This window comes from Platalea leucorodia (genome assembly GCF_965183815.1).
Source record: "Platalea leucorodia genome assembly, chromosome: Z".
NCBI lineage: Eukaryota > Metazoa > Chordata > Aves > Pelecaniformes > Threskiornithidae > Platalea > Platalea leucorodia.
In genome coordinates, this window is record NC_138858.1 from 12,678,384 (window position 1) to 12,700,188 (window position 21,805).

The 21,805-nt window shown below is 43.8% G+C and overlaps 1 protein-coding gene across 1 annotated transcript in view; it reads right to left on the bottom strand.

The window, feature by feature from the left end:
- PDZD2 (PDZ domain containing 2) overlaps nt 1-21,505 on the bottom strand; it is a gene marked incomplete at both ends in the record, with an annotated part of 140,247 nt that extends 118,742 nt beyond the window's left edge. The window contains one exon of the mRNA XM_082337490.1: nt 21,027-21,505. Coding sequence (XP_082193616.1) covers nt 21,027-21,505 — 479 coding nt within the window. The remainder of the gene's footprint in view (nt 1-21,026) is intronic.
- Nucleotides 21,506-21,805: the final 300 nt, after the last annotated feature.

Below are 21,805 nucleotides of genomic sequence, written 5' to 3' on the forward strand. Positions count from 1 at the left end.
CAGCACAGGTAGTTAATTAGGTGCCAAAACTGAACATACCAATAGTTAACATACCTAGAGCTAACCCGAAGGGAAGCTTTCAATCCTTGGGATGTGCCTCTTTCTGGGGCTCAATGCTGCTAACCAGGAAATGCCTCCCTTCCAACCGTGATTCATGGCCTGACATCTCCTGAGGGAAAAAAAAATTCATAACCCCCTTCATTTAAAAAGCAGAGATCAGATTTTGAGCACAGTGAGAGGAGGGTGTGATGGCTGCATCCATCCTCTGAGCACAGGGGCTAGGGAGTTCATCTAGGGTACGGACAGCAAGTTCAGAAGCCTCTGTGCGAGAGGAGAGAAATGCGCACTGGCATTATTTTCCTAGCATTGCTTTCCTAGGAAAATAAGTAGTTTCCAGACAGCTCCTGCCTCAGCCCTCTCCGTCACCTCTTCTTTTAACTGTATTCCTCTGTGCAAAAGAGAAGCCAAAATTCAGGACATTCACATGGGAGGAGAGGTTGTCCTGAGTCCCTGCCCTAAAAATCTGTTTATGTTGTGCCCACGACCTGGTTATTATAATAATATAAAAGGGTTTCGGAGCAGGAATCACACCCTGGGATGCCTCCTTTTGTCTCCCTAACTATTTAGGCTACAGTCGTAAACAGAAAAGAGACCACAGGGGTTATCCTGCACAATATCCTATGATACTGGAAGTCTAGAAAGCTCCATGAAATGTTTATCCTATGGGCCACAAAATATGACCTAACTTCCTATTCAAATGCAAAGTCCTGCCTGGTAAAATCGAGGCAGCAGCAGCCAGAGGGTGTGAGAAGGTGGTTTCTCCTCGCAGCTAGCCTGAGGAGGCACAGCAGGGATGGAAACAGCACGGGGGGCCCCCACGGGACAAGGAGACAGATGAGCTGCTCAGGCCCAGGCAACACCAAAGTGCCCTGGACGAGAGCACAGAAACAGGCTCCTGGGCATCAGCAAAGTCCAAAACTGTTGGGCACTTCCCAGCTTGGTGACAGCTGCACAGGGCTTTTCTAGGTCTATTTAGGAGCCAACATCCCATTGAAATTTTGGGGGATTTGGCCCTAAATCTTCTCAGCTCTTATTTTGGTGAATATTGATAGCACTTAGATATTTTATACACACACACAGAGCTGTGCATTTCAAAGTAATCTGTTGTGATATAAGCCAAAACAAGATTTGAGTCATATGTTTTTTTCCAGGTAAAGCATTGATTTATAAACATGTAGAGCAAGTCTATCCAAAAGAAAACGCCACATACATATGCAAACAACAAGGAGAACTACTTAAGACCAGACCATCTCCTACTGCCCCACAGAAAAGGGCATCAAATTCCTTTCTAGCTTGAATTTCAGGAGTACAAAATTAAGGATGGAGAAATTGCAGACTGGTGAAACTATTTCAGGTTGCAGTCAAAAGAAGGCTGCAGAAAAAACAGTTGGTACTTACCTAATAAAGTTGCAGTTGCATCCCATGCCACTGCACAGGGAAAATGCTACATGGCATTTTTGGGACTACCATTATATTTGGTTCTTTACTGGTCATCCTCTTTGCACATGCAAGTTCTTGATTCACATTCAGAAAAACAAACACAAATCACCTCAGAGCCATGCTGGTACAAACGAAATGTCACTGAAATCAGCTTGACTCATGTGTTAGTACTAGAAGTTAACACTTCGAGGAAGTAACTGAGGAGAGTTCATAAGTGCTAGGTCTGTTCCTGAGTACCAGAAACTGCACTACGTGTAAACCTTATCTCGAACGTTACCTTCAGAAGCTGGAAGCACTAGAAACATTTGTTCTTTACAACAGACACAGGCATTCACGTTCTCCCAACATTGCTGTGTCCTGGGCACCAGATGTCTGACGCCCCTGACACACAACACACACAGAGATAAAGGCAATTATATGGTACATGTTCCCAGGATCCAAGACTTTTGTGGATCTGATGGGCAGCAAAATGAATATACAGATTTAAATGAAATTCCTCTGAAAACACAATAAGCATCTACATCCAGGACCGCATATAACCCAGAACAACAATACAATGTTCCATTTTTTCCTAAAAGAAACCAGCAAACTTCAGAACTCAGCCAGAAACCACAAAAATGACACAAAAGAGGGTTAACACTGCATAGGAGTCCAGTGCGCCAAGGAAGAGCCAAGGACTGCAAAGGCCACATTCTGCTCCCAGCCATGCCAGTGTAAATACAAAAATCCCTTCCCTGACCTCCCCATGGATCTCCCCACAGTTTGCTTGGTCAATTCAGTGCATTCAGGCCATCGAGTTCCCTAAGTCTCCGCAAGCATCACCTCCAGAAAACCCCATTTCTGTACCACATGCTATTACATGATGAGATGAATGCCGCAGAGAAAACCTTTCCCTTACCATTTCTTCTGCACACAAGCACAACAAAAAAATTTTTAAAAAATGCAAGTTTAATAGCTCCAACACACAACTACTATAAACAGCCCTGGAGAGCTGAATACCACAGCCCACAGCCAGCATCTCCCCAGAGCCACCCAGGGCTCAGCTAGGAGTTACACCCTCATCCCTTTGTGCTGGCTGCAAACCCGCCGCAAGTTCATGGGGTGTACAGAAAAATGCCAACGACCAAAAAAATTCCAAACAGCTCCAGGTCTGGCTGAAAACACCCCAGCCCTTAATCTTTAGTGGGATTTTATATACAAACTGCAGGCAGACAGGCCCTTGCAAGAGCTATGCTAGAATTATTTGTAAACACTTGCTTATTCCTCCCACCATACGAATAGTAGAAAATGAGATGTTTTTAAGTGATTGGGGGGGGGGGGATTCTGATGTCTTGTCCCTGTGTGTCAGCAAGCTCTTCAGCTGTGCTCCTTACTTACATGGGCTATACTCAGAGATGTTTTCTCCTATTATAGAAGGCAGGGTTTCTTAGGCAAAATATGAAAAGCAAATCATAGGAAGCAGTATTGAGAGCTGCTGAACCTCTCAATTTTATTAATCTATTCATTTACCCATAATTATTATTTTTATAGCATTTAAAATACAGTCAGTAATTTGTAATGAAAATATGGACACGGGGTCTTTGTCCCAGAGAGCTTACATTGCAACTTCCTATGCCAAGGCCAATTGATGTTTAAAGTGTGAAAGCTCACTAGTCTTCAAAACAGACACTTCAAGAAAATCTCTCCAGTGGACTGGGTTTTTTTTGTTTGTTTGCTTGGGGGTTTCCTTGCAGAGGGGTGAAGTAAGACTGACTGTATTGATAACACTCTCCCACAGCTCCCCACAAGCCCTTTTCTGGAACACATCTTCCAAATATACCCCATTAGCCAGAGGTTGAGCTCTATGGGCAGACAGCTGCTTGTGAAACATTTATAATGTTTAGTAAGCAGCCATATTAGAGCTGATTTTATGCATTTACATTTTATTTATAAGCTGATCATTTTGAAAATCAGTTATATATATGTAAAAGTTCCCACTTTTAAGAGAATATTCCATGAAACTCCAAACTGTGATGCAATGTATCTACATTTCATAGCTCTGACCTCACTTTTTATTTAATTTCTTTATGTGCTCGTAGAATTTATTTAGAGGTTACTACAAATCTACAGGGATAAAGCCTTCTCACCCAGCAGTTCTCTAATTCAGGTAAGTATGTATTACCAGAATAATACAATACCAATTAGTAGCCCACAGTGGAGATTTACGTGGCATTAAGTATACTGTATTTAACTTCAAAATACAAAGCACTAACTCAGGATTGGAGAGCAGAAAATAGATATAAGGAAATCTACAAGTACTGCTGAAATAAAACAGAGAGTAATAACCTAGAAATCACACGGTCTTAAAGCAATTTGCCTTATCTGCTACATTTAACAGCAGCTACAGTTATTAAATGAAAAAATCATCAAGCCATCTTTCATATCTCAATCCTTATTTACTGTTTGCATTTTTCTTGGTAATGTCCTCTGTTTAATTTTAATTTCTGTTCACTTACTACATTCACTTCTTTACAGTGTATGGCCCAGGTTTGAGACTCTACACAGGAACATGCATGTGCTCAAAACAATCTGTTATCACTAAGATTATTTTTTTTTCCAGGGTGGAAACACTTATCTAAGCTTGTTTTTAGAAATTATAACTTGGGGGCCAAATTTAGAATTACATTACCCTTTAAAAACAAAACAAAACAAAACCAAAAAAAACCAAAAAAAAACAAAAAAAAAAAGTGAAAGGCCAGGTTTTACCCTGCCTTGAATTCAAAGACTCCCAGCAAGACCTCCATCCACTACACAAAGCTAGACATTTTCTCCCAGATAATCTTGCAGGCACCAAGGGAAAAATACTTCACAAAGATAGAATATCTTACATTATGTACTCACCCTTAGATCTCTATTTAAATTCCATTCTTTACCTCCCCAAGGTGATGCCAGTTTTCTCTGCTCTTAACCTTTCTCCTGTATTGCGCAATTAAGACAAACTTTTTTTTCAGTGTTGAAGACTATGTTCTGATTTTTCCTTACCCTGTTTGGTCCAAAGGTTACCATTTCACAAAGTAGCCTAAGGACATTTTTACTACCAAGAAATATTTTGACAACAAGGACTATTTTTAACACCACTAAGCTCTGCTGAGTGTAAAATGTTGCACGGGGTGCTCAGCAGCCTAGGGGAACACAGATATCAACGGGGTTTGTTTTCTTTGCACAGGAACAGCAATCTGAATCTTCCAGCAGCAAGACTCTGTACACACAGTACACGATGTACATCTCATTATAAACCTAAAGGGTCAATAGATAGGGGAAAAATGTACTTAAGACCTGCCAGCCGCTAGCTAGAGGCAGCAAGGCGCTGCTGTGGGTTGGGAGGGCTCTGCACACCCGCTACTGCCCATGTCTTGTACGGGGATTTCCAAATCTACCGGAGAAGATCAATTTGGCCAAGAGATCAACTACCCCATCAGGTTGTTGCTGGCAATCTGCTCCAGGATGGTGCCTCCAGGTACTCTCCCTGCCGTCCCCCACCTGCAGTATTGGAAGTGATTTAGCTGTGACACAAAATGGGACAAGACCACACATCCCAGAAGAAGCACAAGGGAGATAAGGTAAAGATGAGAGAGGGAAGGGCCAGAGGAGAGGAAGGCTGGTGCCTGTTCCCAGCCCCAGCCACGACCTCGACTGTACAATGATGCTGGGACAGGGGAGCAAGCCCCTCTGCTGATGAAGGCTGCCAGGAGCACACCGACACTTAACCACACCTCCATGGGGAGTAATGCAAGCTCTGGCATGGTGCATTTTCAGAGCAGCCAAGGGAACAGAGCTTTTTACTCCTCTGCAAACACCCAGGAGGATGCTTAGGCACTACTTGCACTGCCAGCACCCCAGCTAGCAGGACTCGCATAGCAGGTAGGGCTACACAAGCTCTCTGTTCAGGGGTTCACTCTCCCCTGGCAAATACACTGCCCATACGTGCCTGCTCCCTAGCATTTCCTATGAAAGCAACATTTTTCCCTTCTCTTTACTACAAAAATAATGTAGGTTACAGCAGAGGCTGCCCCCTCCAGCAACCTGTGCTCCACCCTGGAGTCATTTTATATTACTCTCCCCAGTGTCCTAAACTAGGGCTGCAGAGATGGTTCCAAATGTGGCTTTCATTTTATGCTAGAATAGCCTCCACTAATGCAACACATTGTGCTCCATACCTTATGATATTCAAAGTGGAAGCCCAGATCTTGTTTGCTTTTTAAACATACCCAACCATCCTGCCTTTTATCTGTGCGTACTTCCCAGCGCATGTCAGAACGTGCCATCCGCTCACCACTTATTAACGTTTCAAGAGTCTTCCTTGAAACATACATGAGATTTAGGGAGGATTTTGTTCCAGGAGTCTTCTGACCGTTCTGGGCAGTCAGAGAGAGTAGTTTTATTTCACAGACTGGATTTAATATGCAGAAACATACTGCATCTGTTTCCAAATAGTTTCTTTCTAAAACCATTACGAAAAGCACTGCCAAAATGTGCTCGTTTCTCTTTAAAGAGGAAACCTAATTTGGATTTCTTGATCCAGATCATCTTAACATCCAGGCTCAATTTTGCTTGCTAAAGCAATCTACAGGCTCCAACTAATACAAATTTAATCTGCAAGACTTCTTGCTTGGCCTGGACGAGTCCAGCGTGTCTTTGTTATAGCCTCCACACCATGTATCAGTAGAATCTGCTACTGATGGCAGATCTCAGGCACTGTGCTTATGGGGTCCATGGGCAGGGTCTTTCTTGGATTTCTGATCCATTTTGGATTTTTCACCAGGATATCCCTGTATCTTGTTGGATTGGGGATTTATGACTGGTCCTTAGCTTCGTGTTAATTTTTTGGAGCTGTGATGTTTTCTTATGGACTAGTCTGTGGCAGCTGCCCATAGTTGAGAACACATCCTGCAGGTCCAATTCGCCTTTTACATGGCCATAAACCCAGAGTCACCTCTTTAGTTAATCAAGTTACCCTGGCATAATGCTTACACATATGGAAATCAGGAACCACTCCTCTGTCCCCTAATATTTGGGATTCACCTACTTCCCCTTCAATGATTATGTAAAATGTTGGGGGAAAAGTGAAGTCATTTTATAAGGGGTGAAAAATAATTTGCCTTTTGATTGTACTCAAAGAGAAGGGGTATTATGAACAACAAATGCTCTTCTGTGGTTTCAGGCTTTCATTTGGTAAGGTCCCCAAGCCTTCCTCCCAAGTCAGGAGCAGATTTTGCCATCATTTGAAAGAAAAAAAAAAAGCATCAGGCCTCAGTAACTACACAGGAACATTTTGATCAATTGGAACAATCTAAAGGTTAAAAGTTCCAATATGCGACTGACCTGGGGAAAAATAAGAGTGATGGTAAGCTTAGAAGTTAAATATTCAATCAAGCTATTTCTCCAGGACACAATTTTCAGGCTACTTTGATGAATGCTGCCGAAAGAGCAGGCGGCAAAATGTGACCAAGATGGAAACCCTCAGCCTCACCTCACATTTACTTTTTTTGTCCCATTCCCTGCACGAAGTTAGTCCTCAGAAGTGGTGTCTGGGGAACCCCAGAAACAAGTCCCTGGAGAACACGAACGGCAGCATAAATCTCCTCCCAGTGTCCACACCTGAAACTCCCACACCACCCCTGCACATCTCCCATGGGCTCCTTGATGGACAAACTGGGGACCATAAAACAAGGGGGATGTGTCTGAAGTGAGCATGAGAGAGGGTTATATTTAGGGGCTGGGGTAGGGGGATGCTCCCAGCATTACCAGGCTGTTCCCAGTACGTGGCCACGCAGCCATGAGATTAATTATATGGTTATATTTAATCCTGTTTTTCTTTTTCTCATGTGCTTATCTTGATACTGATACTGGTTCCTCCTCAGCTCAGTTGCTTCCCAAGGAGCCAGTTTATACTTGCAAGGAAGTTCTCACCAAATAAGACTTGTATTGAACAGGAAACCATTTCATCACATTTTCCCCAGTAAAGCCCCAAAGTGGCTCCTTTTTCCTCAATAAACACACATCCCACATCCAGAGCTGCCCTGCTAGACTTTTGCACTGTTCCAGCTCTAAAAGATAACCCGATGAGGGTATAATATGCAAAGTTTTATGAACTGGAGCGATTGCTCCAACCAGAAAACTGGCAGCTCCAGCAGGCTTGGCTTTGGACCTTCTCACTTCACATCAAACCTCAAATACCATATCTGGAAATCAAACTTCAGCTGCGTGTTGGCTGGAGCACCATGACAAAAACAAGGTTGTGTTTTTTTTTTTTTTTTTTCTCAAAGCTTGCACTAGGCGCAGAGAAGGACAGTGTTTTGGCTTCAAGGCCTTGGAAAAACAGAATTCAGTTTTTCCATTCTGTCATTATTATAGCAAAAGCCTACAGGTAAATAAGTCTCACTTGTTTACACTGACGCCTCTTGGAGACACTTGGGAAGACTGGATAATAGCTAAATTCATAACCAGGCAGGTATCTCATAAGCTTATTTGTATTGCTCAAATGTACTTCTGCAGAAACAGATATTTCAAAGAACTTTAGCCCTTATGAAGCTGCTCTGACTTTATAACCCTCCAACAGACAGGCAGGTACCTGGAAAGAAATGCTCCGCAGTAAAACCCAGCATTTAATAAAGTGCTTTTCCCCCGGAGAGCTCAAGCACCTGCAGAAAGCAAGCTGCTGTCATCACCTCCCTGTCACTAGTGCCATGACTTGTTCACAGTGGGGGGAAAAGGCTTGACCAGGACCCAACACTTCTTAAGTCCAAACGTGCTATCCATTAGGCTGTAAGATCCTGACAGGAGTTAGATACATAGCTCTAAGTCATATACAGTTTATGCAAACATAACTTACAAGTAAATGATTTAAAATAGAAGCATGCAGAAGAGAAACGGAAGGTAAAGCAGGCAACCAGCACGGGCTTGCTGCAGAAAGCAACGTGAACTACAAACAAGTAGCAAATGCCACTAATATGTGAAGAAGGCAAAATTTTACATGGAATTTAAACCAGCTCTTTACATTGGGTTCATGCTGGATTCTTACACCAGCTTGTGACTTGGTATATAGCAAGGTATATGATGTTTTTTAATCTAAAGGAGATCTTGACTTGGCTTCACCAAGTCACACATGATTCCGCTAACATTGTACATGGCCAGTGGGTCCCAAGCGTGCTGCTGTGCATGTTGAAGATCATACAAAAAGGGAGAATATGCCTCCTTATATTCTTTAATACTATTATTGGTACTATCATTAAATGAGAGAATATCCTCGAGGCTGGGAAAACCTCAGGGAGTATGGGAGCTGACACCTGGACTCAGGATTGGTTTCCTTGGTTATTAGAGCGGGCTGAACTCTTTTAACAGATAATGATACCTAATTTAATTACATATTAGACAAAACACTTTTGATTATTATTCAGCCAGACAGAATTAATGAATTTCTAAGTCCTTCTTCCACCCTAATTTTTTTCTACCATCTTGTCTTTTACCTCTTTTGTTTTCAACCACTTCTGAAATCCACCTCTCTCAAGACAGACATTTACTTCTCTTCTAACTTGCATGATTTTTTTTTTTAATGCTGATGCCCCTTAAACTCATTTCCACAGTTTATAATTTGATTCTTGGGTCATCATAGAAAGCATCTGAGTCACAAAATAATTCTAATAAAACACTGAGATTCTGCCTTTCTCATACACTATTTAAAACAGAGTCCATTTAAAGGCAGAGCCCTGCAGTAAACCCTTGTTGACTTTGAATTCCACACACCAGCCATTAACTTCTGATCCATTTGGCATCCTTACACTTTTTTTAACTATTATTATTTCTTTCTCCACAGCATAACTGGTGAATTATTGGAATCAGATTTATTTTAACCACATAGTTCATCCTGATGAAATTGGCTAGTTTACTAAATAATTTTTTGCTCTGCTGTACATACCATTTACTTTCCAAATGCAGGCAATGATCGAAAAACAGATCAGAGAGGAGATGATTTTGTGTATTGCTGGTTCAGATATGGAGTGGCAGGAGGAAATTTGGAAGGCAGAGTTTCCCCATCTCCATGGAGGCAAACAGGAAGCAACTCCACCGAAGCCCATGGTGTTATGGTATTGTCAGTGGCCTCAGGTATAGCTTTGTTTTTCTGTGCAAGAAAGCTGTGCTTCAGACCACTCTCCAGCAAGGAAGGCAGAGAGAGTGAGCAGGAGGAGGCGAAGTCCTGAACCCTTGGTGGTCCCTTCAGTACCTGCAGCCATGCAAGAGTGACATTCCCAGGGCTACCCACGTATCGAGATCCCAGCTCAACGTGAATCAACCTCCTTGCACACCTATAGCCCCCAGCATAGCTCCTTCCAGCCGAAGGCAAAGAATAATCCTCTGTGATGAAGCATTAAGCTGTCAGATACCTTAGAGCCAGCAAGATCCAAACATGAACCCTAAACCGAGGTGGTGATGAATACACGGTTGAAACCTGAAGCTATTCATCACATCCATGCAGCATGAGAAATGAAACTAAGAATATTTAGTTGCCGCTAGTGTCTTTAAAAATTTTTCCCCACAACTTAAAATTTACAAACTCCTTATCATATTTCTGTGAACACATGGTTTAAGAGTAAGTCCTGCCTGGCCAGCAGCAGTAATTAAAAAGCAGTTCTCACCTATTTAACTTGTAAAGGCTACAGAAGAGCTGTGTCCTCAGATTTTTCTTAGAACTCCTGTTACTCAAAAGTAGAGGGCAAATCCTGTGTTGCTACCTAATGCCTGCTGGCTTTGAAGCCAATGCAACTATTGCTCTTTTTATTCATAGGCCCTTGTTTTCAAATAGAGTGCTTTTGGGAATAAGTGTTTTACTTGAAATAATTGCTTTTCCTGTTTGGGGAAAAACAAACAAACAGGTTTATTCATTTAGAGAACTTGGCAACTGTAGATTGCCCATTACTTTTTTGGAAGAGATATTTTACAAAGAATGCTAACCCACAAATTCAGTAAACATATGGGATTTGCAAGTTAATCCAATAAGGCCATTATGGTGATGCTCCAGAGGACTAGTCACCATCAGGAGGGGAAAGGAGACTAATTCTAAAAGGATTTCCCTAAAGCCATTTTCATGTTGGGAAGTCAAGAGCAAATTTCCCTTTTAGTAGTGTTGGTTTGGGGGAAGGGAGGAAGATAATTACAGAGACAACAAAAAAGAAGTTTGTGCCTGTGTAAGCGTGTTTCAAATTATACATCTGAGCTTTAAGTAAAACAAAACAGCCTTTATCCATATTTGCCATTTTTTACACTACAGTGACTGAAAATAGGAGACAATATCCCTTAAGTTCAATTATTAAGGTCCAGAGTGGCCACCTTTGACTCATACTAATTTTAGCAGCTGTTTATGTGGACAATTAATTTGAAAATTGCACTGTTACTAACATCCATCAAACAAGCAATACAGTTAATGAATGTGGGAATACCTAAATTCTTAGGGAAATAAGCAGTAACACAAAACCCTTCTGTGTTGTAGGTCCTATGGACCACTTAGACTTGGTACTTAGGTTTATCCTCTGCACTGAAGTTCCAGCTACCAACACAAACTACAGCAACTGGTAACTTCATTCTCAGAGGACTGGATTATAATCTCTTTTATTATAGTTCAAATAAGGAGTAGCTGCTGAAAGTCGTTGAAGCTGCACAGGTATAAGAGAGAGTCAGGTCTTCATGAGCAGTTCCCTTTCTGCATTCCGGCATAGGCAAACCTGCCCAAAATGCACAACATACTTCTGTGCTCCTTAAAGGTATTAGCTACTACACTGAACAAGTGCAAGAAACAATTAGAGTAATTATATTACATATATACACATTCTAAAAACCATGTAAAGAAACACTTTTCACTGCTGTCTTATGAATTCTTAGACAAGGCAGGCTAAATTCCCGGTTGACATAACCCAAAAATTGCTTTAAATATTTATATGACATTGCCCTCTAGAGGAAACTGAGAAAAATCTGTGTTTTAGTAGAACTACTTTTCTACAGATGAAAATATGAAATGTCGAATTCAGCAGAACAATTAGTGTGTTTGTTAGAAACCATTTTCAGTGAGACTGTCGCACACCGGTTTGGCTCCATTTATCATCAGTGAGTTTTCAAGAAGGAATTCCCCAACCTCTACCTCATTTTCCTCATGTGGGCTCTGTGTTCAGATAGATGGTACCATAAAGTTTACTGGTTACCACATGTCCATGTTTTTCTCTTCACTACCAGAACAAAAATAGCCCAAGCTATGAAAAATTGGCAAGCACTTAGAAATTCTTCAGTTATCATGGCACAAAGAGCCGCTGGTCAATGTGTATGAGGATGAGAAGGACATCACTGACTTCTGTTTCATCGAATAGTTACTCTGCTAGCCTGAACCCATTCCAACGATCAAGTAATGGACTAGGAAAACACAGTCAAAATGATTGCTCTATCAATCAACTCTTTGTTTTGCCAGGTTTTTTTTAGAATATCATCCAGTTATCTATAATACCTACTATGAAGAAGGGAAAAAACAGACCTTGCCACCTTTTTAAACAATAGAAGAGAGTCATAGGCATCAGCAGAAACAATAATCTGGTTCAGTCACATTTCAACAGTTTTGTTGCATTTTGAAAAAGCTTGAATCCATTTTCCATCTACCTCTAGTTTCTCACAGTCTTGTTAAAGAGCCTTCAGTCTGGCTGGGCTTCCTGAGTCTTCGATGCTCTAGGTCTAAGTTTGCTGCTAATAATCGCATTTGCCCTACTCTTGTCCTGTCTCGGTAGGTACAAGTCTTCCTGAGCTGCCCCAAACCTTCTGGCAGTGCCTGCCAACTTATCTTTTTACTGGTACTGGTCTGTTAAAAGTGTTTGCCTTTGGAAGCCCAGATGATCTTGCTGAGTGTCATACATTTCATGCAGAGAAAGCAGCAAGAACGGTGAGTGATGCTGCAGAGCCTGTGATTGATACATAAGCCCGTCCCGTCTTAGCCTACATCTGATAGAAAGGAGACAGAAAAATAAGTTTCAAGGAGCATGTGATACCGCTCAGAGCTGGAGGCAAGTGTCACATCAGATAAGAAAAGCAATGAGTTTTCCACGGGAAAAAAAAAGCCCAGCCCCAAAGCCATCCACCGCAGCAGCTGTCTCTGGAGTTATATACCTGCCTCTCTGCTCATCACATGTACGTTTCTTATATTTATCCTCTCACTTATGCCCGTAGATGGCAGGTTCATGTTGACAAGCCATCTCTCTGAGGCTGATGTCGCGCACAGTCTCTGCCTGTGGAACTGTCTCCTGTTCAGCATCTTTCAACCCTCCCTGCTCCTGTCCTTTCCAAGCCAGTCCTGATTGCCAGTGACAGGGAATAAGCAGGTTTTAAGCTGCCGCCACCATTAATGCTTTTAGCTCTGGAGGGTCACCACTCAGTCCTAGTGCATCTTCCAGGACAGCAACCGTGACACCCAAAAGTACATGAGGTTGGCAAGAAGATATGATCATTGCCTCCTTGCAGAGCAGCCCCAAAACCCTTCTGAGAATGGGAACACTGGTCGCTTAGCCCAGTGCTGTGAGAACAAACATTTCAATGAAGACTGGAGAAGCTGTGCCTTTCCAGGACTCATGGCACATCAGTCAGTATGGGTGGGAAAGGACAACCTGCCATGCATCTTGCAGCAACCCAGTAACCCGGCTCCAGTTGCCTCCTCCTGCAGCAGCTCAGTGCTGCTGTCTCATGGAGATCAGAGTTTAGCCCACAGCCTGCTTTGTGCAAAACTTTGGACTCCCAGATACGAAGAGAAATTCACATTTACAGATTAGAAGAGACACTGCACATTGCAAATTGGTGTGTAAGGGCACAAGCATTATAGAGAGAGCAAGAATAATGGGCACAAAATGTTCCTTGCTCGTGTTTTTGAACATCTCTATTTTTAATTATTGATGGCTAAAACATTGTTCTGTGCTAGAAAATGCACTGCTGGAGAGGCTGTGAAAATAACTGCTGCTGTGGCTGAAGGCCTCACCTGCTCCTTGGCTGCGTGGTGGAAAAAAGTGACCCTATGTTGCGCGTTCCAGCAGTTTGCCAATTAGTTAAGTTCTGCTGCATCTGACTGTGCTTCCAGATGACCTGAGAGCATGGGATGCTTGCTGCGTGAGAGGCTGAAAATCCCACTCAGGATGGAAAAAGGCTCTTTCTGGCACTTTGGTGTCAGGGATAAATGATGAGGCACAAAGCTGATTCACCAAACCAGGCTGTTCCCACAGTAGATGAGTGGGGAGGGCAGAGCTCCCTCCCAAACAGTCGGCTTGTTCTCTTGTAATTACAGTGCGGTCAGAACAGCAAATTAAATGGAGATGCGCAGCCATATATTTGGCAACAAGGTACGGCCTTCTAAGCAGAGCTTCACAGCTCAATGGAACAAAACAAAAGCACACAAAAACAGTTCAGGACAACCCACTCTATAACCTCTGAAGCTTTTGTGTCTCCTAAGGCAACACCACCAACCTCTGTCCAAGTCTTTTCAAGCCTGATGCAATCCCTCTGAAAAGAAAGCATGCAGAGCTGGGGCTGGGGAGCATTTGCTGCAGATGACCCTGGGGATGTTACCTAATTATACATGTATATCCTCTGGGGATCACGCTTTCTACCGAGAGAGGCCAGCTCTGTTGTTCAGTGGCAACAGTGTGTAGAAGGCACTGACGAGCATATTGCTCCCAAAATTTTGGGACAAACACATACAGGACATGAGCTATTTAAACCAGTGGGAGTCTTTCCATCATCTTTTATGGGTTTTAGATAAAACTGAGCTGAGTGAGAAGATACATATGGTGCAAAGTTGAGGAGGACAAGGGGTTTGGAAAGCCTGTTGAGGAGGCAGTTGTAGCAGTGGGATGCTGCAAATGACCATCTCTATGAGGGAATGGTTTTTGCCTCTGCAGAGGCTGGACTCAGCACAGGGAGGCTGAGAGGGAAGACAGGAACCAGAGGGGAAACTGAGTGAATCCACGCTAGATTAATAAAGCAAAGAGGACAAACAAGCTAAATGATCTCTGATGAGTCTGGGGATTAGTGACCTTCTGCTTAAATCTTTGGCTCTTGAGAGAGGATTTGGGTTAAAGCTTATTTCTTCAGAGCAATTTATTTCTTAACAAGTGTGGCTAAGTCTGCTCATACTTTTCCTGAAGACATGAAAGAAGGGGAGAAAAACATCTCTTTCTTAGTTTCTTAGTCCTATTATATTTTAAGGGGGGAATTAATATCCACTATCAGCATAAAATACAGCAGCCGTGCTTCAGAGGGGGCTCTGTGCTCCAGTGTTGCAAGACTTCAGGAGCACACTGAGACTTAAGCTGTGTCTGAGAAATGTTAGACATCCATAGGCTTCCTCTCATTTTGCACACATTTAGCACACATTCACTGTCCCCCAGTTCACAGCAGCTCAACCGGAGGAGAAAACCTTCAGCCAAAATCCCTATGTGCTGCTTATTTTCCATCCTTGGACCTCACGCGCCAGGCAGCTCGGAGGGCATGTCAGCGTGCACTTCCCATCCATGTCCATGATAACGAGCCCCAGGCCTCAGCCTCTCTGCCCTGATCCATCACTTACCAGCATGAAGATTGGTAATATGATGTAAAAAAGGAAACTAATTCAACTCCACAATAGGTTGGGGGTATTTTTTTGGTCAGTTACGAGAAATCTATTCCCTGAGATTGTATTTGGAGGCGGCAGTCTCCAGGACCACTGTATTTGTTTTTCTCTGTGTAGTCAGTGCTGTTAATATTTTAACAAGGAGCTCCCACAGAAATGTTTGCCCCTTGGCCAAGGGCAAAGGGCCAGGATACATTTCCATTTGTTTTCCTATTAAAACAAAAATATTTTCTTATGAACATAACCAAGAGAAGGCCCTGCTAACACCAGGCAAAGCAGCTGCTTATACTGAGCAGCACTTTGTGTTGGCAGCACTTTTGCTTTAGGAAGGAGGTGAGGAAACACAGTAAAACAGAGCAATCAATCCATGCAACCTGACATGCCCAGGAGGTGGGGGTGTGGTGAGACAAAGCTTTCTGCGATAACCAAGGATAGTTTTCTTGGGGTGATTTTTCCTTAAGAAAAAGGATATATAAAGGAGATTGCTCTGCCAAGTGGAAAATAAATCCACAATAACTTCCAGAGATACACGAGCCCATCACAGGCACAGAAACCTGAAAACCTCCCCTTCCACCATAACACGGGCATTCATACACCCTAACATCCGACCCTACTAAAGAATGGATTTGTTACCAAAAACTCAGAGGGCCCCAGCTGATGAGCAGAGGGAGCACAGCCCTTGCTTCTGGTTCCCACAGCATGCCATCCCCACACGCCAGTCGGAGCACCTGGAAGCGTTTTGAACACACTGCTGAGTAACACAGTGCTAGAAAATCCTGCCGATGCTCCAGAGACAACCATGGCCACCAGAATGGGGACAAAGTGGCCATGGCAAGGACAGCCAGCCTCCTGCAGTGGCAGTGTCTCACCACAGCGTGGCAGGAAGCAGTGCCCCATGGAAAATGCAAAATTGGAGCACTGCACTTTGATATCAAAGAGTAACCACATTCGGGGTGGGGGTGGTGGGGGGGGGGTGGTGTGTGTCTTCCAACAAGAAAATCCTTCTATTGCAGCGGCAAAACAGTTTATGATAAACAAATCATTCAGTTCAAACTTCTGAGGAAAGGAGAGCTCAATTAAAAGTGCCTTTAAAGGTGTGCTCTTCTGAAATATCTGTTTTCAAACCACGCTGTCAGATTTTTGAGCAGCTCTACTGAGACACAGCATAGGTCTCCATTCTCCATTCCCATCCCCTCAGCAGATGTACTGCTCTGCATCTCCTTGCATGCAGGGCTCTCAACAAGGGGGCAAAGAAGAAGAGCACCCCTCTGAAGACCACGGTTCAGAGCAGAATTTGACTCCGAATACAGCCAGAGACTGCATATTGGCTTTCCAGCACCAGCAAGGACTGTTTTGATACAGAACCTCAAGATTTCATCCAGCTGAGGCCAGGACTGTTATTGACTGCCACAGGCACGCAGCACAAAGTGCTTTGCACATTTTGAGACCTGTAATTTGGTTAGACATTCAGTATTGTGCTCTGTAATCAGCTGCTAGCACTTAACAGAAAAGCAGGACTGTGTTCAGAATGTCCATATATCACAAAACTACTAATAGCATTACTTGTTAGGAGGACCAGGACATCACTTCCATACTTCCAGCTATCCTGGAGCATGTACATGTGATGTGGAGTAGCAGCAAGCACTCAGGACAGACCTTGGCTCTGTTTGAAACCCCCAACTTCAGGTAACGTCAAAGCTTCGCCTTCAGGAGTGGCACTTGAAGCTCACTCTCCATTCCACATCTGATTTCTGAAGGTCTTTCTCAGCGTCTTTAAAAATAAACTGATTTCCCTGACATTCGGCATGCCGTATCTTGTGCTGGGGAGGAGTCCTAGCAACTCCCCCAGGACACTGGCTGAAGAAGAGAGACTAAGAAAATGCTGTGCAAAGGTATGGCTGTCAAAACACTTCTCTGTTCATTTTTTGGAAGCAGCCCCAGGTTGTGGGTAAAAAAGAAGCCAGCCAGTTCCCTGACTGTATTCCCACACATGATGATGTTTGGTCATTTTTGGCGATGAGGAACATGATATTTTGAAGCAGTGGTTGGGTTTCCTCAATGACAAAATTATAATAATATCTCATGTTTACACCACACTGTCATCACTTGTATCTTACTCTGCTTTCTTCAAAAACGGTTTGAATTTGGAAATCTATTCAGCACTGATTTTAAAGATTAGATGTATATGGTAGCTGTGTCCAAGCACTGCAGCTATGCTTGATGAAATTCGTAATCAAATATTTCAAACTGAATGATATTCATGACAAAATAATTCTTTTGCAATCCTCCCAGGACTTGCTCAATGAAGCCCCATTCAGTCATGCTCAAGAAATGAAGGATTCATCTGTCATCTGCAGGAATACTAACAGCCTTCCTCCAGTAAATGAGTAATAGCCCAAAATGAGAGTAGTAGTTCCAAAATACATAGGAAGTTGTTGTCTGGGGGAACATAACCCATGTGTTTTGGAGATACAGTTGTATAGACAGAAGATAAATAAACATGCAGAGTTTTGACTAACCTTTATTCAGTACTCCAATACAGCTTATTTCCCTGCAATTGTGTTTGATAGACACACACAATTGGCTAACTCTGAAGAGAGCAATAATTTTCCCTCAGTCACAAACATCACCAAAAATGCCACCACCTACATCATTCCTCTCTAATGTAATAATACCCTGTTAAGCAAAGAGCTTTGATGATTATATTACTGCATAATGTTTCTCTAAATGAAAAGAAAGGAAAAAAAAGAAACAAGCTCAGCAATAATCAACCTGTTTCTGGTGTTTATATGGCAATCAAATGGAATTTAAATAAATTACTTTTCTTTTAAAAAGTCAGATTCAGCTTCCCTAGCAGGGATAGACAGATGAGTGATACCCACAGCTGGCTCCTCTGAGAAGCAGCGGGCTGCTCTTCTGCGCTGTGTCTGACCCCATCACCGCTCCGAGACCTGAAGACCCGTAGGCACAGGACCTACACCAGGCAGGTGCCGACAGAGCACAATCTGTCCAGGGCTGCCCAATCTGTTATGGCTCCAGCCATCTGTCCCTGCATCTTCTAGAGGCTGACCATGTCCATAGGACAGCCAGCAGAAGGGACCGTGTGCCCCTACCTCTCCTCTCCCGTTGTCCAGGGTATTGGCTTAGCCCCTTGGAACAGGGAGGGTTTGTGTGGTGGGATGGAGCTGGAGGTGAGGTGACATGAAGCCCAGGGTATGTGAGCACACTGCTGCCAACCCTGCGGTAACCCCCACGAAAGTGGCAGAGTCATGAGACCCTCATGCCAAATTCCCCACTGTTACAGAAATAAATCAGGAGATCCCCTAAAAAAACAGTGTGGAAAACACGCTCACGAGCCAAGATGGGGCTGCCCTGGCACACCTGGCAGGCGAGGCATAAACATGCAAGCAGTGATTTTGCTTGCACAATCCAGCCTGGTGCTACAGGAGCTAAGGCAGTATTTTAATTTCACCAACCATGCGCAGGCTACACCAAGTACATCACACCGCAAATCACAGCACTCACTCCCCTTTGTATTGACCTGGAAGAGTTTCTCACCCAGCCAGAGAATAATTAGGCAGACAGAAATCAAGCCAGGACTACTATTCGGTGTGCTGCCCTGCCCCAACACCTTGAAGAGTCAAGGGGAAAGGGCTCTGCTACTGCCACCATACCAGCAATATGGAAATACTGAAAGCTTCTTCTTTGAAACAGTCTTCCCAGAAGGCAAGCTGACATTGCCTTTCAGCCTGTTATAAACCTGGACAGAATTATGTCCCTTCTGAGCACCCCAATGGAGAAACCTACTGAAGGCCTCTCAAAGCATCGTGGAGCAGATCAGATGAACAAGGTGGTAACATGGGATTGGAGCTACCAGCCAGCTCCCTGAGAGAAAAAAACCAAGGACTCCACACTGAGAGCGTCCTCAAGGTCCCAAACTGTCATCGGTCAACATCACCCTTGTCAAACAGCAGTTGACAGTAAGTTAGGCAAGGATGATCTGGATGCTGAAAATAAATCAGGTTTTGACTAAGAGATGTCCTAAATTTTGGCCTAAATTGGATGTAGAATATTCTAAAACAGGATCTTATGAACAAAACACTGGCCCGCACCACCAAAATTCTGCCTTCATAATGGCCAAAACAAAAGTCTCAACTGAGGGAAATGGAGCGCTTTGTTCTCATTAGCAGCGGTCACAGCTTGCTGGTCTAATAACAGAGCTTTCCAAAAGGAACAAGCCCAAAATGAAGCCTTCAGGGATACGATAAAAAGAACAGATATCCAAACATTTCCGACTCCATTGGCTGTTATCTTTCTTTTTGCATTAATAATAAGGTAACATTATTGCTGGCCACTGCAAGCAATTCCCTTGGATTTTAGGAACATGACATCTGGCAAAGGGGAAACAGCAAACTAACTGCTTTTTGCCACAAAGCCTCTCGAATTTGAGGGTGCCACTGATTGATTGATACTGCCACAGTACCAATATTTATACACTCATTCAATTACAGGCTTGAAATTACAGAGGGTTGTTATCACACCTGCAAAACCACAGCCAGGTTGACCAGCACCCACAGATCGAGGAGTCACTGCTTTTATTCTGCCAAGTGGAAGAAGCGGGAGCGATGATCACCCCAAACCGCTGCCACATTCACTGCCTGTTGGGAGCAAAGGCCATGCACTTTGCAGGATTATAACTTGCAAGTGTTACACCCCCAAAGCCACTGTGGCTTTGCAAGCCCAACAACTAAAGCAGCAGATAAATAACCAATGAGTCTTCCCATCAACGCTATATTCTCACTGGACGAATCTGTAAAGATTCAACTTTTTTTTTTTTTTCCAGTATCCAGCTTATTTCAGTTAAAATTCATTATTTGCCCCTGTTGCAAATCTCACTTGCTGGAGCACTTTCTCAGCTGGTCTACAATGGCATATGACTCCCAAGGCCCATAAAACGTGCTGGATTACCCAGGCTGCAGATCAACAGAGTTTCCTTTTAAAGAAGGGCCACTTCACTAGCATTTTGTTTCCAAAACTCTCCATCCCCAGGATGAACCACTCTTGGCAAAATGGGGAGGATTTTGTGCCCTCTGGTACATTGCAACCTCAGGTATGAATGAACTTTTGCATCTTCATCTTTAGCAGAGAAAGGTCTTTGCCTCTGCAAAAGGAAATGTGAGCAAGTCTGCCAGCCCACAAAGAGCAAAGCTGGGCCAATAACTGATTGTACAGCATGCACCAGCTGAAATAAAAAAAGCAAGAATAATCTGTATCATTGCAAGAACCTTCATTTCTGATTTGAACTCTTAAAGGTTTCAAGTTTTCTGGGACAGGAGACAGCAAAAGAGAGCAAATACAATAAAATCAAAGGGAATTTATTAAAATGAAGTTGTTCCAATCTGGAAAACACAAAAATGTCTTGCTTTGAAAAAGTCCCAGACAACATTTAGCTGTCAAAAAAGCTTCCCTCAACTCAAATGATACAACAAAAATAAGATGCACTTATAAAAAAATCTTCTGGTGCTGCTGAGCCTGTGTTCATTTTTACTTAGGAAAACAGTTTTATCCAAACTCAGGAAGACTCCTGTTTTAGTGGAGACGCTCCAGTGCTCACGACTTACTTACTATTTTTTGACACAATGACCCCTCAAAATTTTCCAGTGCATGTGCGAGTAGCAGATGTAGGCTAAATATCGATTTGCTTTTGTTACTTATTTTCTACAGACCTTAAGAAGGAATCCAGAGCTCTCCCGGGGGATGGAAAGCAGAGGTCAAAACCTCTGCTCTCGGACATAAACAGTACCGACTGCAACCTGCACCACGCAGCATGAGAGGCAGCTGCCGATGGCTGCTCTTCCACCCTTACCTCGCACCAGTGACGTCCACGCCAACCATCAACTGGCCGTTCAGAGAAAGGATCTCGTCTTTCAGGCGCACTCTCCCGCACTTCCCAGCCGGGCTGTTTTTCTTCAAGTCCGTCACCCAGATGCACCCAACGTCGAGCACCGGCCCCTTATGCCCCTTCCTCTTCTTCCCTCCCCGACGCTTCTCCCCGTAGTCCCCCAGATCAGGGATGTTCCCAAAGCTCAACCCAAGAACCTCGGTTTTTCGCATCTCCTGGGCCAGGTACATGGTGCAGATTTCCGTATCTGAAGTCCCGCAGCTCCCTGGCTGCAGTTTGCTCTCGTCCACAGAGAAGTTGAGCTGGATGTACTCACTCAGCTTCTGGACGGCCGAGCGGCAGAGCTGCTGCTCGGTGCACTCAGCCCCCTCCCGATGGCTGTTCTGCAGCCACTGGCACAGGAGGGGGAGGAAGACCCCTGCGTTGTCCTGCGTGATGGGCATCGCTGTCCCCGTGCATCCGCTCACGGCAGCAGCCCCGACCTTGATCGGCTCCCTGGACCTTGGCTCCACTGCCTGCCGCAGCCCCCTGCATCCCCTGCGGCCATGCTGGAGTGGGGCTGCAGATCCAGTGCAAGCCCCATCTAATCTCACGGGGACGTTTTTTGGGCTCCAACTGACCAAAAGCACAGTCAAGGCAGGATGTTCAATGCGAACACGCCGTAGCCGGCCCCACAGAAAGGTCGGTGGATGAAGCAGTGGGGAGCGTCTGTGGCTGTCCGGGTACACCTGCTGTCGGGGTCC